Here is a 19469-nt window from a genome sequence, read left to right as displayed (position 1 = left end):
ATCAATAGTAGTCTTTCTCAGATGTAGACCTATACCCCCAACTAATTACTTGTGTTACATAAAAAGAAATATTGATATGTATGAGAATATTGTAGAGTATTTTCCATCTTCTACATATAAGGGAACAAGTGAAGGGTTAATAGCAATAGCAAATGTCATTTGTATAGTGCTTCACAGTTTACAAAATGCTTTGATATACATATCTCATGGGAGTACAATGGCCGCTCTATGAAGTATCACTATTTCATTGCATACAGTGTTGTTATATATACTTATACAGGGGAAAAGACCATTCATTTGATCCATATATGTTTGCAATGATATTTTGGTTTCAATGTTAAACAATTTGGAAAATGTACTTTTCCAAGGAAACACAGAGAGCTGTTTGTATTCAGTAAAAAGGCTCAAAGCCGTTAGCTATAAACCGTGCTTTGCAAGCTCCAATGCTGCAAAATGAATGTATAAATTGGGCCAAGTATAAGTTGGTAAGTTGGTAGGTAGTGGGGTCTACAACAAATTGTTAAGTTCATTCCTGTCTAAAGCTATATACATTTAAAAAATATTTAAGGGTGCCTGGGTGGCTCAGTTGGTTAAGCGTCTGACTTCGGCTCAGGTCATGATCTTGGATTGTGAGTTCGAGCCCCACATCAGGCTCTGTACTGATAGCTCATAGTGTGGAGCCTGTTTCAGATTCTGTGTCTGTCTCTCTCTCTCTCTCTGCCCCTCCCTTGCTTGTGCTCTTTCTCTCTTTTTCTCTCAAAAATGAATAAATATTAAAAATTTTTAAAAAAATATTTTAACACTACAGACCAAAGGAAACATATTATATAGATTTTCTGTTCCACACGAAAAGAACATGGGTTGTAAAAGAAGAAATAAAGCAGGAACACAGAAAAACAAGGAGATTACATGAGTAATTATTTGGGTCACAGGAAACACAAAAAGCAAAGTTGGTAAATGCTGATGATGCTTATTTAGTACCATCAACCTCTGTCTCTCTGTTCTGACTTGGTTTTGTTGTTGTTCTTGGGACAGCATAATATAATGTTAAAAATACTGTATGTTATGGATGTCACCTTGGAATTAGTTTCCTTATCAGTAAAGTGGAGATAATAATAGCTATGTTATAGAATTGTTGTGAGATTAACTGAGCATACATGAACTCCTTTCACATTGTGAGTGGTAAATAAATGGTGGGTATTATCATCATTCTAATCATCATCATTGGAAAGAACCACTTCCTTACTCATTCCTACAACTTCTTCTTAGTACATACTTAAAGATCAAAATTAACTTCCAGACCTGTATGGTGAGAAGCTTGCCAAAGGAAGGGCAGAGTTCCTTCCTCTCACTCATAAATCAACAACCACAAAACCAAAGACAGAAGTGTCCCCTTTCTGTAAGCTGATCAATAAGCTCAAACAGCCTCTTTACTTTGCACCATAAAAAACTATTGGGAAAATTAGACTACCTAAAAGTAGCCATACTTGTACCAACTATGCCATGGCTTCCTGAAACGATATTCACCAAAACGCCCCTAGAACTTGGTTCAGTTAAAAACGCATTGATTGAACATCTCTGTGATAAAGAGAAAAGGATCTTTGCTCTTGAAGCCCTGACACACCCAGATTAGTGGGAAAAAGAAAAATGTAAACAGGTCATTTCAATACAAAAACTCAAACATGTCCGAGTTCCTCACTCTGATGGGCATCTTTCCTTTTACCTCTTTCAGTGGGACTTCAGAAGCATTGTAGACATGCAAGGGTTAGTATGCTGTGAGAACACTGAGGGAAGATACACGCCTATTCTTCAAAGTCCAGCTTTAGCCCTACATCCTCCAGGAAGCTTTCCACTCTACTTTGATCTTTGACTTACTCGAAATCCTTTGATTTCCAGTAAAATTGCCACTTAATCATTTTGGTTCCTAGTAATTTTATACCTTACATGGGAAATAAATTGTTTCCTGGGCACGTGTTCTATGTACCCAACCATAGAGTAGTAAGCCCTCTAATCAGAAAGACTTATACTCTTTTGAGCAATATACAGTGTTATATCTGTATTATGAAAAACTGAATGTTTTATTGTTGGCAGATTAAGATTAGTAAAAACTAGTTCACAAATAATAAATGCAATAGTTTGGGATTCTATTACATTGGGTGCACCTATGAAACAGTGTTTTATAAAATTTGAAGACTTTTTGGTATGATTTAAAGCATTTGAATTATTAGAAACAGAAAAAATTATAAATATAAACATATCTGTTACACAGTAAATGTTCTATTTCTACTTTTAATCATCATTTATATTTTTGGTCCTGCTTTACAACCTGTGGTAACAACTTGCATTTACTCACAGGGCAACAGAATACACATCCAATTGCCCCATAATTGAAGAGTTACAGCTAGACAAAACTTTCGATGATCACTCATTTGTTTTAATACCACATGCAAAATGGTTGTGATGATAAGATAACATTCCTAAAACTCACAAATCATCAGTTTATATTATGCTAACTTATCACTTAAATCTATTTCCTAAATATTTTTACTGAAACTCAAAGAAAAAAATATTTATTAACATAAAGGTTTTTAAAAGAGAGGTAAAAAAACCCCAAAAACCTAATAACAACAAAGAAATGACCTTTGTATGAAAACTAATAATTTTAAATGGATTAAATCTCACAAACATTTACTTCTAATATCTAAGATTCACTCTCATATCTAATTTATTTTATCTCCCCTATCTTTAATATGTCCTCCCTTTCATTTCCACTGCCACTAGTAAAATTCTGCTTTTCATTACTTCTCATTTAGATTACTGCAACAACTGCTTCATCAGTTTCTTAACTTTCCCATCAAGTTGATCTTTTCCAATGATGCTAGATTAATTATTACATAACACAGTTCCAAACTTCTGATTCCTAGCTCAACCATTTGCACTGCCTACTTTCTTACCGAACAAAGTCTAAACTACCTAAAGTCTAGGATTCACTGATTTCTGTGCTATTGTTCCAATTTATCTTCCTGAATTTCTTTCCCAATCATATGCTTCCTACATTACACATATTACATACATTCATAGACACTTCATCCACTAAAGCTAAACTACTCATTGTTCCTGTATATGCCTTTAACATTCTAATCTCTATTTTCTTAATGTTTTCTCTAAGCCTAGGCTACTCTCCCAAATTCTACCCATCCTTTGGAGCCAAGTTCAAATGTCCCTTCTTTCATGAAGATGTTTCTAAATTCCTCAGAAGTAGTTAATATTCTTCTTTCTGAAATTTTATAGAATTTTAAAATGTCTCTCTTATGGAACTTGTTACTTTATACCTAAAACATACTTAGGTAAGTGTTTCTCTGCTTTACTAAAACTGTGAAAAGCCCTTGAGAATGGAGTGTATGGCAGCTTCACATCATAAGCTCTAATGGGCCAAGTATAAAGGCTTCAAACATAGTAGATCCTCAAATAGTTGTTGAACAAAAGGCTGAATGGAGTGATTACTTGTTAGTAGTCTCAGAATTGTGGATTTATATGAAAGATTATGTATGGGATCTATGTGAATGTTATTGACAATCATTCAATGAAAATTATTGCCTTTGAATAATCTGACTCGTTTCATAAACTAGATCAGTGGTTGTCCAGCTCTTCTCCACAGCACCTTTGGGACTCCACAGACGTGGCCTGGGGATCTCCCTCCTGGGCAGTAGAAAATGGTAAGTGAACAGATTTCTGTACTCTGCATTATGCCTTCAACTAAAGCTGCTACATTTTGTATATTGGCCTTCTTGTAAGACTTTGCTTAGAAAGCTTTCACTGTTTAAAAAGTTTTTTTGAGGGGCGCCTGGGTGGGTCAGTCGGTTGAGCGACCGACTTTGGCTCAGGTCCTGATCTCACGGTTTGTGAGTTGGAGCCTCGTGTTGGGCTCGGTGCTGACAGCTCAGAGCCTGGAGCGTGCTTCCGATTCTGTGTCTCCCTCTCTCTCTGCCCCACCCCACTCATGCTCTGTCTGTCTCTGTCTCAGAAATAAACATTAAAAAAAATTTTTTTTTTAGAGTTTTTTTGAAATCCCTTGGGGTTTTACCCCTAGAATACTATAATTCCATATTTGTTTCAAGTCTCTGACCCACACGAAAATAACTTCACATGAAAACTAGGTAAATGAGCTGCTGTGTTTTTGGCTGAATTTACTATTAGAAAAATACCAGAATGGTAGCACAAAAGTAGGTAATTTAAATCAGGACCTCTTATAATACCTGACTTTGTATGAGACCTGCTATAATAGTCTTTGACCTAAATTTTTGATCTGACTTTATTGACTTGAGAACAAGCTAGCTGGTGAATCTTACAGACATCATTCTCTTTGTGGCCATTTCTCATAGATTTGAAAGATCCCTGAGAGGCAGTTATATAGCTTTCTATTTCTGTAAAAGACAATGACAAAACTTTCTATCACCCAGCCTTAAAGTAGCCTTTCCCCTTACCCACAAAGAAGAAAACTGATTTGCACTGTATCTTCAGTGAACAGACACTTAAATCTGTCTTAGACTCCCAGTTAGTTACACAATCCTATGTTCATTATTTGAGGTGGGGGGAATACCTGTTTAAGTCACGGTGTATAATTGGCTGTGTCAGGTTGTGAAGGTACTCCATACCTTTGGCAACATCTACTGCAATAATTAATTTAGACTGCAAATCAAGAATCCTAGAATTAAAAAAAAAAAGATTTAGTGAGAATGAAACGGTCAAAGCCAATAACACATCTTTCTAAAAGAAATCAATGGTGTGTGTGTGATTTGTTATTCTGTGTATCTTTCAGCCTTTTTTGCTTTATTGAAGATTAAGCTAAAAATTCAAAAAAATCTGGAAAAATAGGCTTCCACATCAGAAAATTCTTAATTCTAAATCAGTTTAAATACAACCCCACATATTTAAAATATTTTACTTGAGTTTATAATATTTATAATATTATACTTAATTTTTTATAATAACATAAAATTGATTCTATTTTAATAACTGAGAAAAACCACACTCTGATTATTGTATGCATATATCTAGGAAGTGAATTAGAATTGATTGTGCAAGGCTATTCTTTTTTAACTTTAAAGCATAAATGCTTGGACCCCTGATAATTATTTTATTCTGAGCTTACATATATCTGCTTTATTGGTATGTCATATTAACTTAATTAGTGTAAGCTTCAGTTGCTAATTTAAATTCCTTGGATTTGTTATCTTCAACTGAATTCCTGTTAAGAAAGTACAGAAATATTTCTATTCATTAAAACATAATTCTTGGGCATAAATTATTAGCCATCTTTAAAATGCTACCTTTCCTAGCATTCAGAGATGTCAGAAGGTAAAGGGTCACCCAAACAGAAAGTCTCTGAGGTGTTGCAAGGATAATTCCAATGACACTTAAAAGGATAAGTCAGAACAAGAGAACCATACCTCTTCTGTTCGTGAAGGAGGGAGAATAGAGAACCCCCTGATATGTACTGGGTGACAATGGCGAACTGGCTGGGATCATTCAAGCAAGCACCCACAAATTGAATTACACATGGATGATTGAGCCGGCAGAGAATGGATACCTCTCGGCAAAACATATCCACGTCTGATTTGGAGCAGTAGGTGTTGGCTCGGTAACTGCAAATGGCAGGAGCGGGGAATCCTCAGTCAACAGATGGATCAAAACAAGGGGCTTGCCATGCATATGCTTCTTAAAGTTCACAACTCCAGTCTGATACTAAATTTTCTCATTTGCTCGCTTACCGTTTTATAGCCACTATTTTATTTCTGCACCGTCCTTTATATACTTTCCCAAAAGAACCTAAAATTGTTTAAGAGAAATGAATAAACACATATTATCTTGAGCTCTTGAAACTAACAGCAGACTAGTGTTTTCTTAGGTTACCTGAGCCGATAATCTCATGGAACTCAATTTCTGAGAGTTGAAGATGGAAATGTGAGGGTAATCCAGCCCTTAGGAGGAGGACATCTGCCTTCTCTGCAAATAGGAATTGTTATTTTCTTTTTTAATATTAAAAAGCACACATGGATGTGTCCACATGATTTACATACATGCTTTACTTAACGAAAAATGTCATTCCCCAGTAACATCTAATTTTCCAAATACAGTTGACTCTTTGGAGATACTAAAACCTTATCACAAATGATCCCTATTCCCTGCATTAAAATCATGTTAGTTTTCTGTCTCTGTTCTCTGACCTTTGTTATCAGGGCTAAGGGTTTATTCCTAATCTGATCAATAACTAGCTTGTCTGCCTGACATGGCAACCCTGGAGTACAGTTCGTATCACATCATGATAAGGAGTTTTATCTGGTCAACCCCAGAAGCATACCACAGTAGGCTTAGCCAAATATCCATCAGCTAAATCTCAAAGGGATGCCAGTTAGATGTCAAAAAATAAGTATGTGAATCATTCAGAGGAAACATCCCAAACCAAAGATAATTTTTAAAAAACTTCAAATTCTAAATAGTTACATATAAATTTATAGTTGAATTATATATTTAAAAAATTTTCCTGATTCAATGCTATTAATTTCTATGTGCAGCATCCACACAAGAATTTTCCAAGGTATTACTTATTTGGGGTCTTTTGAAAAATAACTTCTTTGTTCAAATTTATTTTCCTATGGCAAACCTATTCCCAATTCTCCTCAAAGATATTAACATTGGTAATTTAGATTTCATTGAAAGTACAAATGTCTTTAAGAACTTGATCTTTCTTTAATACTTATGAAATTCTCACTGTTATACCTTCATGAAGCAAGATGCCATATGAAAAATAGTATGGAGGTAAGATTAACTGTGGGAAGAATGGCTTGTTGGTAATATTGTTTATGCACGCAAAATAGTCATCATGTATAATATGTGAAACAGAATAGAAAGTTATTGTATGTGAGCCAATTGTTATCCTGAGTGATAAAGTGTAACAATTGTCCCATATTGAAATACCTTTTGTCATGCTTTTAATCTTCCCCAAGGGAGATGGAAGAGACACATAGGAGCCATCTAGAAATCAAATTAGATTATAGAGTTGAAGGTAGCCATCATTTTTTTCTACACAAACATTAAACATTATAAAAAGAAGCAGGTGACAAAAGAAATTTGCTAAGAAAACCAAGTGAGAATATAGCTTTAACCCAGGTCTTTCTCTGTATACTGAAACTACACAGTGAGTGTTTATTTAGAGAGAACACAAAAAGATTAAAAAACAAAAAAACAAGGTCTAGCAGACTCCAACAGATTTAATTTGTGTCTGGGTATGATATTCTCTGGCCTGCCTTAATAGATTACTAAAATGGAACATGACTGCTTTCAGCTCACCCAGGCCTTCCTAGTCATGCATAAGCCTCATAGAAACCCAGTCCAGGGAATGTTAGTTAAACCTGAAGGAACTGCAGATTGGTAAATTAGAAAAACAGCTTAAATGAAGGCTTCCTTCTGGTTTTAAGTATATTTATTTTGAGAGAAGGAGAGAGCATGAGTGCAGCAGGGGCAGAGAGAGAGGGAGAATCTCAAGCAGGCCCTACACCATCGGCATAGAGCCAGATGCTGGGCTTGATCTCACAAACCATGAAATCATAACCTGAGCCAAAAATCAAGACTTGGATGCTCAACCAACTGAACCACCCAGGTGCCCCAAGTGAAGGCTTCTTTATTTTCAGCCTCACCCAGACATAAGTTTTCTTAAAATAAAGCTAATCTGACATGCCCTCCTCTCTAACCCCAGAATATAATAGTAATAGAAACAAATGAAATAAGTCATACAGAGAAAGACAGATACCATATGTTTTCACTCTTATGTGGATCCTGAGAAACATAACAGAAGACCATGGGGGAGGGGAAGGAAAAAAAAAAAGAGGTTAGAGAGGGAGGGAGTGAAACCATAAGAGACTCTTAAAAACTGAGAATGAACTGAGGGTTGATGGGGGGTTGGAGGGAGGGGGGGTGGGTGATGGGTATTGAGGAGGGCACCTGTTGGGATGAGCACCGGGTGTTGTATGGAAACCAATTTGACAATAAATTTCATTAAAAAAAAAAGGTTTACCTTTGGGCACAATATTGTACTAACAACAAAAACTGAGTAAGAAAGTGATACCTCCTCCAGGCTGAGAATATTCATTACAGGGCAATTCATCCTGCGGTCTCTTATAATGCTTCAGGAGTGTGACAATCGGATCATGTCCTTCATAAAAAGACAAAAAGGACAAAGAGTCTTAACTTCTGTTTGATTTATTCACCTCACCATATAACTCAAAAGTGACTAGAGACAGCTTGAAGCATAGGCTCTATCTTAAGAGATAATACACTGCAATAGGAATATAGTACTTTCATTCATTCAGTCAGTCAAAATAATTCACTGAGACTCTACTACATGTGACACTCTATGTTAAGCACTATATTGGGCGGGAGATATACAAAGAACAGTGACTCTGGTTCTATCCCCAAGAAGCTTAGTGTAGTTGAATAATGATGAGAATTTTTAAATGAGGAAATATGAGGTGCTAAGGGCACCATTAAAAGGGTGAAAAGCACATATGGTAACCAGGAAAGAGGGATGAGTTTGCTTTGATTGAACATTACATTTCATTGGCAACTGCAGTATATAACATGGCCCTAAGATAATTTACATAGGTTTTTGTGACAGGAGACAGCTGGCTGGCTTGCTATCAATATTTGTACTCCCCATTCATGTAGTGATTTTGTCACCGGGAATGGCTGTCCACCCCGGGAGGTCAGTGCCCTGTCATCCCTGCATCCAGTTATGGCCTTGAGAGAAATTCTCACCAAGGGAACATGAGCAAAAGTGATGCTGCTTCCAACTCTTGGCTTTTAGAAAAAGACCTTCTCTACTCTTCCTATCTGCTTGCTGGATGCAGATGGTTGGGAGATGGGAGATGGAAGAAAGCCATCTACTGACCAGAAATGCTCACACTAGACTTTTACACAACCGAGAAATAAATTTCTACTACATAACACCACCAAAATTAGGCAGGGGGGGGGGCTGTTATTAATTGTAATAGGTACTTATTGTGTAAGATAAAAAATGCTAAATGCTCCTCTGAGTAGACCAATGATTTTAAATAGAACTAAACTTTTTGATATTGTATTATGTTTTAACTATAAAAATAATCTACTGAAGCTAATTTATACAAGAGACAAATAAAGTCAGCCTTAAAGACCCTGCCAAAAGACTTGTGAAATGCAACAGAACTCATTGCAAAAATGGTACACTTTAGGAATTGAGAAAGCAGAAGTGCTTATCCATCACAGAGGGTTCATAGTTAACATTGATTCAGAAAACACCTAGCTAATGTATACAGTATATGCTGAGAGTTATGCCTGCTTACCAAATCCCCCTTCAAAAAGAGAAAAAGATTTTAATAGAGCATGCAAGATCATGAGATGGAGTAATTAAGATACTAACTAGCATTAAAAGCTTTTCCTGGGGCACCTGGGTGGCTCAGTTGGTTAAGCGAACGACTTCAGCTCAAGTCAGGATCTCATTGCTTGTGAGTTCAAACCAGGTGTTGTAACTCTGTGCTGGCAGCCCACAGCCTGCTTTGAATTCTCTGTCTCCCTCTTTCTGTCCCTCCCCTGCTCGCTCTCTCTCTCTCTCTCTCTCAAAAATAAACAAAATAAACATTAAAAAAAAAGCTTTTCCAAATGTAATATCCCAACACCAGCTTCTTCAAGAAAAACAACATTGTGATGACGATTAATAAAATTTGTAGCAAAACTTAAATCTACCGAGTTAACAACTGGTGTTCATTTTCTTATCCGCAGATTTCAATTTATGACTGGTAGATCTATAATTTTCTCAAATCACAGACATAGGTTATGACAAAATAATGAGGAGCCAGTCCTATTCACACTTTTTCTTTGGATTCTCCCGTGATCACAATCAGGGAAAACTCAGAACCCGAATGGCATTAGCCAATAGGCAAATTTCTAAAGAGACTAGTAGGCAGAAGGAACAGATAATGTAAAGTTCCAAGATGGGAGCAAATGTGACACCTTCAGAAATGAAAGAAGGCCAGTGTGGCCAGAGCATCACAGGCAAGGATGAGAGTGGTTCCAGACTAGGCTGGAGAAACAGATGAGTGCACATCACGTCAGGTAGTGCTTCACAAACTTTTTAGTGTGTTTAAGCATCACTTGGAGAGCATGTTAAACCACAGATTCCTGAGCCCTGCCCCCAGAGATTCTGACTGAAAGGTCTACAGTGGGACCTGAGAGTTGCTTTTCTGACAAAGTCCCAAGTGATGCTGATTAGGAGTCCACACTTTGATGCTACTGATGTGGAGTTTTGGATTTTACGACAGAGTTTGGATTTTAATGTAGGTGAAATGGGGAACACTTGAGGATTTTTCTTAACGTTTATTTATTTATTTTGAGTGAGAGAGAATGTAAGCGAGTGAGCAGGGGTGGAGCAGAGAGAGAGAGGGAGAGAGAGAATCCCAAGCAGGCTCCACTCACCAGGAGTCTGATGTGGGGCTCCATCTCACGATTGTGAGATAATGACCCGAGCCGAAATCAAGGGTCTGATGCTTAACTGACTGAGCCACCTATGTGCCCCTGAAGGATTTTAATTAGTAGAAGGACATGACTTATTTTACCTTTTAAAAAAGGTCCTTATTTACAAGTTAGAACTATGATACACCCTCATAAGGTTGTTGTAAAGATTGAGATAATGCATGTGACAGGCCTAACAATTTTAAGATATAAATATGCCTCTCAGATCTTTTCACTGCTTTTTGCCTTACTGTTTAGCCCCAAGAATTGTAAATGAACTTGGAAACTCCTTTATGGAACTTCAGATAAATTTTCTAAACATCAATATATTCCATTTCTATTGCTGCTATTGTTAATTACTGCAAACTTCGTGGCTTAAACAACACAACTGTATTATTTTCTAGCTCTGGTAGTCAGAAGTCCGACATAGCTCTCAATGGGCTAAAGCAAGGTGTTGGCAAGCTTCATTCCTTTCTAGAGGCTCTTGAGGAAGGTCAATTTTGTTGCTTTTTCCAGCCTTGAAAGACCACTGACATTCCTTGGCTGTGGCCCCCCTTTTAGATTTTCAAAGCTAGCAATGGCTGGCTGAATCATTCTCACTCCACATCACTCTGACCTCTGCTTCTGCCTCCCTCTTCTGCATTTAAGGACCCCTGCTATTACACAGAGCTCACTGGGATAATCCAGGATAGTCTTTCTCTAAAAGTCAGCTAATTAGCAGCCTTAATTCCCCTTTCCCATGTAAGGCAGCATACTCATAAACTTCAGGAAATAGGCCCTGGATAGTTTTGGGGGGCATTACTCTGCCACCACCCCCAGTATGATTAAAATTTCAGTGTGCTCTGTTTGCGTGTTGGTACTGCTTCCTGTTGTGCACTTCCCTTTCTTTCCCAGGGCTGATGGTCATTTTAATCTCAAGATAGAAGTAGCACAACCAACAAAAAGTTATCTGGAATTAAAATTCCCCTTCATCTGTCCTGCTGCTAGATTCATAGGTTCTGAGGTTTGTCTGCTCCTGTCTATATTTTCTGCCCCCACTTTAATAGGACCTGTGTTGCTTTAAGTTGTTCTTTTACCTACTTTGGTCTTTAAGTGTTTGGGACCAAGAAAAACAAAAAAAAACAAAACAAAACAAAACAAATATCTTATTTCTGTTTTTCCTTTGGGAAAAATAAAACAACCTAAACCCCAAGCATTTACCCAAGCATAACAAAGCTTAATTCACAAAACCCACATCCCTGCCTGTCTCAGCCTCTCTGTTGGACTGACTGTGGCTGACAGCAGAGAGGGAGAGGGCCTCCTGCTTTCCCTAGTGAAGCAGAAAGCCGCATCTTGAATCCTGACCGTCTGTGTAAGTCCGTGATCACACCCTTGATGTTACCTTTCATTTCAACAGCTCTCTTGGCTCCACTTGCTCTGAGCAGTTTTAATTTCCTGCCAGCACAGTGGCACAATTTGCTGGCATTTTCTTTGGGATGCTTTTCATCAAGAGCCTAATGAGTGCCTGGGTTCTGGCTGATGATAAGCACGAGGCTGCCAGGGAAATGCCAAGAGGCCCCTTGGCTCTGGAAGGCATCTCCGCCTGATTTCCCACCTCCTGCTAACTATGGGCTGAGGCGCACATGTATGGGAAATTCTCCACTGCTATCACTGCTCTGACAAACTACCAAAGTGTATGCAAAGAAACCTGAAAACCACTAGGGCCCAGCTCCCTGATACTTGGGCACAAGGAGTTAAGTAGAAAAATGCCTTGATGGAACTCACTAAATGGACTTGTTAAGGCAAACTCCTGATAATGGATATACCCAGATAACCAAGGCACACTAATGGAACACGTCCAGAGATAATCAAACTTCCACTAATTAAATAAAATGTTTTCCCATATCTAAGAATTTACTATCTACATCCAAGTATTTTACCCAAAACAGGAGGTTGCTATGTTATTAGCCTAACGCAGTTATAATAATGCTTTGCACATTCGGAGGATTACTCATTGGAGCCCATGAAGGTTTTTGCCAGCTTGGAGTGTCTTTCATATCTTGCGCCCCACTCTTCCAGTCTGTCTGTACCATTCAAATTCCATGTTTTCCCTTTAATTCATCTCCTGTTGCTTTCCTTATACTTGGGAGCTATTTCCCCCAACTGCAAATTGCTTTGCTTTCAGCTTTCTGAATATCTGTATCTTAAAATCCAGGTTGTTGTGTAAGGCTACACGTCCATTCAAAGGGCTGTTACATAGACAGTTCACTATGTATGTCATGGTATATAACAGAGGGTTCCTAATTATACAAGAAGGAAAAGGACCCATCTTATTATATCCCTATAAAGTTGTGTCTCCACCCCCACCACTTCGTCTTAGGAATAACAGATGCTGTTTATTGCTATGAAAAATTATTTTAAGTACTATGTCTGAAGAGTAACAGTAAACGACACTGGTACTAAGATATTCTCCCAGGTGTTGTGACTCTGAAGCCCCCTGGGTCTGAGGTGGAGAACATAGGGATTGGGTCTTGATTACATAAGCTAAGGAATTCTTATTGACTTCACATGTCCAAAATGCCCAGGTGATCAAAGGAGCAGTCTCAGCCTTTCTTTGGACTGCCTCAAAGAAGAAAACTTTCACAGTAATGGTATAGATGAGACTTTGCTCAATTTTGTTATCTCCCCTTGCCTGCATGTTAAAAACTCATCTTCCAAAAGCATTGAAAAGTGGGACCAGAGGATGGCTCCTGATGTTTGTTTTTCCTCCTGCCAGTTCTGGTCTAAACACTGTCATTTAAATTAGAGGCAAGAAAAATTCAAGATTTGCTACACCATCTCATCACTTAAATCTGAAAGATGCTTTCATAAGAAAGGGTACACACATCCCTTTCTCCCCATATTCTTGTCCCTTAATCACCAGGCTCAAACAAGAATGCTGTCAGTCCTTCTTCACTTTGAGATAACAATCCACAATCACGAATGCTTTTGCCAGAAGAACACTATATAAACCAAGTCACTTAGCATTCTTCTTTCCTCCTTTTCTCTTCTTCTTATTTGGCTTTTTCCCGCCTTCTTTTTCCTTCTATAGATATTTATTGGGCATCCATTAAATACCAGCTCAAGTAACATCTTCCCAGGGAAGCCCACCATGACTTCTCAGTCTTAAATAGTGTCCTAAACTTTTTACTCACTGTTGTGTTTCCTTTTAATTTTATTCATAGGACTTATTATCTGATAGTTTCTATTTGTTTTCTTGCTTATGACCTGTCTCTTCTGCTAGAAATACAAACTTCCTAAGAGCAAGGGAATACTGTCTAACTCACTGTTTCACCTCAGTTCCTAGCACAGTGTCTATCACATATTAAGTATGTAATATATTTTTTTGAATAAATGAATGGAACTGGGTATGAGAGATTAATGTTGAAATATAAATGTCCTTAATCTTGTAATAAACAATTTCTAGTAGAAAAGAGAAAAATTAATTATATAAATGATGACTCAAATTTTATTTGGCCAAGTTCTAGGAAGGAAAAGGTAGCAAATGCTGTGAATGTGCATAGCAGTGTTATTTCACAGTAGGCTAGAGGATTCAGGAAAGAGTTCCTTGAGCAACTGTCTTTTAAGCTGAACTTGAAAGATGAACATGAGTTGATTACGCAAAAGGGGAGGAGAACAGTGTTAGAGACAGAGGGAAAATTTTCACAATTCCAATGCATAGGAATAGGAGATTTACTTAAAGCACACTTTAAAATCATCTGCCTATTAAAATTTAAGCACAGGTAATAAGAAACCCACAATAAAGAAATATCTACATAGACAACAGAATAGTGGTAAGTGGTATTCTTGAAAACATCAACTATATTATGACAAACCAGATGCTATTGAGTGACACATAGAACAGAACGTTATGACTGAAATATCTGCTTATTCTCTAATCCACTTCAAAAAACATGTATTGAGCACCTATTAGGAATCAGTCATTGAATTAGCTTTTTGGAAGACAAAAAATAATATCTCAAATGTTTGCTCTCAAAAAGTTTATAATTTGTCATATGTAGAATTTAAGAAACAAAACAGATGAAGATAGGTGAAGGGAAGGAAAAGTAAAATAAGGTTAAAAACAGAGAGAGAGAAAACCACAAGAGACTTTTAATGATAGAGAACAAACTGAGAGTTGATGGAGGGGAGAGGGCTGGGAGATGGGCTAAATGGGTAATGGGTGTTAAGGAGTTGTTGTGATGAGCCCTGGGTGTTATATGTAAGTGATGAATCTCTACATTCTACTCCTGAAACCAATACTAAACTGTATGCTATATGTTAACTAGCTTGAATTTAAATACAATCTTGGAAAAACAACAAAAAAGTTTTCCAGCTGACAATAAAATAAAGGTTTATAATTTGGTAAGGGACACTGTTTCAATATGAAGTGGAAATATAGAAATAGAGATGCACATCTGGTTTAATAAAACATAATGAAAGGACATGTATGCTAGCCTGGAATGTCAGGGAAGACTTTCAGGAAGAGAGGATCTGTAAACTGACTTTTGAAAGTTAGGTAGAAATGAGAAATTGAAAGCGTGGAGTAGGGTAGAGAGGATGGGGAGGGTGTAGAGATAGGACTGTATGAGAAAAGGCTTGGAAACATGGAACAACATGGTATATATGGGAAGAACAAGTATTTTGTATTACTATCACGTGAATACATACTGTCTTACAGAGTAATTGTGTACACATGGTGAGTTAATGCATATGAAATATTTTGAATATGCCTGGCACAGAGTGAACCTTGAGTCAATGTTAGTGATGCAGTGAATGTAACGATGATTGCGGCATGTGGGGTCATACATGTGAGAGGAGTGACTGGACATGAGGTTTGAGAGATAGGAGGGCACAGGGCATGGGCACAGGATTTGCCATGAAAATACACTGGAACTTTTACTATAGGTAATAATGGGTTACTGAAAGATTTTAAGCTGGGGAATGCTATGGCCCTGTTTACACCTTGAATACTTCTTTAAGACTATAGTTAAAAAATGGAATCAAAGATGCTGAAGACAGACAGACAGACAGAAAGAAAGAAAGAAAGAAAGAAAGAGAAAGAAAGGAAGAAAGAAGGAGTTATGAGGCTATTAAAATGGATCAGAAGAAAGATGATAAGGTTATGAACTAAAACAATGACAGTAAAAATAAAGAAGAAAGGATGGATTAAAATGTACCTATGAAATAAAATGATGAGAATTTTTGATTGAATGGATATGAAGAAAGGCAGATTGAGGGAGAAAAAGTCATCAAGCATCAATCCAGATTTCTGACTTTAGTGACTGAGTGGATGGTGGTGCCATTAATGACAGAATGAATAAGAGATATGGTAGGAAAACTGACTGATGAGGACAAAAAAGATATTAAGTTCAATTTTGGACTTGCTGAGTTTTGCATACTTCTCAGATATCCAGGTAAAAAGACCCAGTATGTTAGTTGGTATGCTGGTTTGAAAACATGGCTACAAATCCTCTGACACTTGTCCATGACTGAGGGGGAAACCCAGCTATACTAAGGGGACTTGCAAATTTGTGCTAAAGTTTTAGAGTATTGTTTTAAAATATATCTTCATGCAACCATACAAATTAGAATAATGCTTTTAAGTTACTTTTTAAATATTTTGATTAGTGATTTTCAAAACCTCCTTGATCTTGCTTTAGTCCTGAGGTTTTAAGATAAATGGTATTGCTTGATTCATAAATAAATATAAACACAACAAAACAACACATGTGTTTATATATTCCAGGTTTGTCTAGTAGTGTTTGGCAGGGATATAAACCCTTCAATGATTCTAATATGTCAATATGTCATATTTCTTACTGGACACTAAAACATGTTGTAAATTAGGAAAGACTATGAGATTTGGGGGTTATATGAAGTTTGACTGAATCTTTGTTATACATATAATAATAACAAATATCATTATTTTTATTGAGAATCTGCTATATTCCCTACACTTAGATGTTATCCCAAAACTTCAGAATTCTGTAAAGTGGTCATTAATTTACTCATTTTAAATTTGAAGATTAAGACTTAGAGATGGTTAAATGACTTGCCCAAAGTCATTAAATACTAAGGATGGAATTTGATTCTAGAGCAAGGTGGTAAGAGCTTGAAATCTGCCATAAGACAGAACTCTGTTTGGTACCAGCTATCCACTTAAGAGCTGTGTGGTTTGGGCAATTGTGACTTAACAGCTCTAAGTCTCAAACTTTTAAACTATAATAGAAAGGTAATCCCAATTTAAAGGGTTATCTTGATAATTTAATTATGCATGCATGTATATGCTTGTGTAATAGGCATGTAATGAATGTAAGTTCTCTTCTACTATCCATTTTAGTATATGCAGCTTTTTACATAGTTATTATGTTTCAAAAAATATTTCAGTGTGCTATCCCCCTACAAAAATGAAAGTTCTGACCATTCTAACGAGAGTTGATATTATTCTATTTATTTATTTTTAAAAGAGAAAGTAACTAAACATGTAGGAAGGTAACCAGTATGCACAAAATGAACACAGAGTTTGAAATACCATCTAAATCTTTTGTTTCTTCCTTCTTCTACCCCACCCATAATTTACTCTAGCACACTAAACTAAGTAACTAAACTCCAAATAAGTAAGAATTCAATATAGAAGAAACTTGGGAACTTATAACCCACTGATGAAGATTTATCAAAAAACTTAATGAATCTACTCTTCCTTCAACTCCTCCCCACTCTTTTCTTTTAGTTATTTTTTTTTACTGGCTGAAAACTGTAGAAACTCACAACTGTAAGACTTTATTACTTTTAGAGGATACACGATAGTACGTTTACTATAAATAATTCACACCATACTACACTTGTCAAAAGGAATGAACAAAGTATATATCATGGTACAGGAGCCTTGATTTTTATTGTTTTTGCTCACTTACTCACTAATTCTCCAACTGCAGCTCCCTGTCACTGTGAATTAGAGTGGTTCTGATGTATACAAATATTGTATTCTGTGTAATTAGATATTGGGATAGGAGCCTCTGTAAATTACTTTAACTGGTGTCAGTACTGAAGCAAATAAGAAGTTTTTAGTTCTGTTTCTAGTTTGGGTTATTTTCTGACCCTAAACAGCCTGACATAAAGAAGTGCTTTTCTTTGTCAAAGGCAGCCTTTTCAAATCTAACTGCCAGACACACTATTGAGCTATGTGTTCAATTCTAATTGGCTGAGATCTTTTCAATTCGGCAGTTTCATCTTTAATGCAATGGATGTAAGATTATGTGTAGGTCTTTTCAATGGGTTTTCCATACTGGTGATTAGGGCAGAGGATTTGAACATAAGCAGGCTGCTGGCTATTTCTTCTGGCCAATTTAAATTGATTCATACAAGTCCTTTGTACCCCAGGGAAAGGGCAGAACAAATCCAAGTGAGTGAGACAGCTATCACTACTGTTAGATGGAATAGTAGAAAAGAAGGGAGGGTGGCAGGCTAGAGGAGGGGAAACACTCTAAATATTGTAAAATTAGAGCTCTGAGCAGTCTAGCAGAGAAATATTGCAACTTAACCAGTAGGCTTCTGTGTAGAATCAAGTTCACAGGGAAAATTATTTCCAAGATTGATTTTGATATCTTTAGGTTAAAAGGGCTATGTAAATGGAAACAGTTCTTCATATCTGATTCCACAGGGACCCATAGTGAGTGAACTCTTTTCTGAATTTCCAAAAGAGAGTTTATAACTCTTACAAAACTCCAAAGCACCCCTGAAATGAATTTGCTATGTCAGAATAGCAGAGGGTAAAGTAAAAATTTTGTTGGTGTCAGGTAAAAAATTTTTCTTAGAAAAGATCGGTGCTGTTGCAAAAAACTCCCAATTTTCTACTAAGAGGGTAGACTAGGATGAGCTATTCAAATTGGATGCATCCAAAGAGTACTCCTTTTCAAGAGAGACCCTGGTTATAAAGCTCCCTTCGGGTTTATCTCTCCCAGGAGAGAATAAGGTACGGGGTAAACCACGATGCGACCATTTATATAACATCTCTATCCTATGAAGAAGGAACTTCAAGTGAAGCCTTAGTGTTTTCTCAACTCCATCTCCAAGTTTCTCAGGAAAATCCTTAGTCTGCTATATCAGTCAATTTGGTGACTCCCTACCTAAGGGAGAAAGGAATGCATTTCTTTATCCAAAGGAAACAGGGACAGTGCACTGTTGACAATATTTTAACAAGGTCATTTCAATCTTTCCTGAACACACAAAAACAATCCAACATTTTTCTACCAAGAGAAAATAGCAACAATTTTCATTTTGTTGGTTTTGACTTGTTCTGCTCTAGAACATATGCAAAACACCCATCTGTCTCCTGAGCACTAACATTCAGTTTGTTAAAATTCATAGTAATAATGAAATGGAACACCGATGCCTATCACATTATTTGAACAAATAAGGGTGACAAGTATGGCATATGTTGCAGAGACCAGTGGGTAAATCCTCTATGCTAAAAGATTTTTGTTGTTGTCATTCAATACGAAATGTTGGGAACTTACACAATGATTCATTGTTTCTTAAAATGTGGAATTCCACAAAAACTAAAACTAAAACCAGTTTTCAACTATCACTCTCAATCAACTAAAAACAAACAAAGCCAACCCCTGTGAAGAGTTACCTACAGCAGCTATATCTGAGCCGTCTTCCGGAAGACTAATGCTTTGTAAACAGTCTTTTTTCTGAAACTCAAGTTTCTTGAGAGACACTGTCTGAGAATCACTTGAATAAATGCAATGTGTTGAGTAACTAGAACTTAGTAAGGCCTCCTAAGGCTTCAGAATATGTAGGATTTTCAAAGAGATACTCAAATACAGACTATCAGGAATTTATTTTATACAAATTACAAGGTCATTATAACTAACAGAAATGCATTCAGAAATTCATCAAAA

At 36.7% G+C, this 19469-nt stretch overlaps 1 protein-coding gene across 3 annotated transcripts in view; it reads right to left on the bottom strand.

The window, feature by feature from the left end:
* The window catches only part of TNNI3K (TNNI3 interacting kinase), a 283164-nt gene that overhangs the window by 160300 nt on the left and 103395 nt on the right, over nt 1-19469 (bottom strand). For 2 of the 3 annotated variants that reach the window (XM_027058869.2, XM_053214232.1), the window contains exons 12-17: nt 8126-8212; nt 6979-7035; nt 5914-6006; nt 5772-5829; nt 5451-5645; nt 4601-4705 (exon numbers count right to left, since the gene is read on the bottom strand). In XM_027058869.2, the coding sequence (XP_026914670.2) occupies nt 4601-4705; nt 5451-5645; nt 5772-5829; nt 5914-6006; nt 6979-7035; nt 8126-8212 (595 nt within the window). The remainder of the gene's footprint in view (nt 1-4600; nt 4706-5450; nt 5646-5771; nt 5830-5913; nt 6007-6978; nt 7036-8125; nt 8213-19469) is intronic. The other variant, XM_053214234.1, reaches the window with a different exon arrangement.

The sequence above is a fragment of the Acinonyx jubatus genome, chromosome C1, assembly GCF_027475565.1.
Source record: "Acinonyx jubatus isolate Ajub_Pintada_27869175 chromosome C1, VMU_Ajub_asm_v1.0, whole genome shotgun sequence".
NCBI classification, from domain to species: domain Eukaryota; kingdom Metazoa; phylum Chordata; class Mammalia; order Carnivora; family Felidae; genus Acinonyx; species Acinonyx jubatus.
This window is presented reverse-complemented; position numbering and strand designations above follow the sequence as displayed.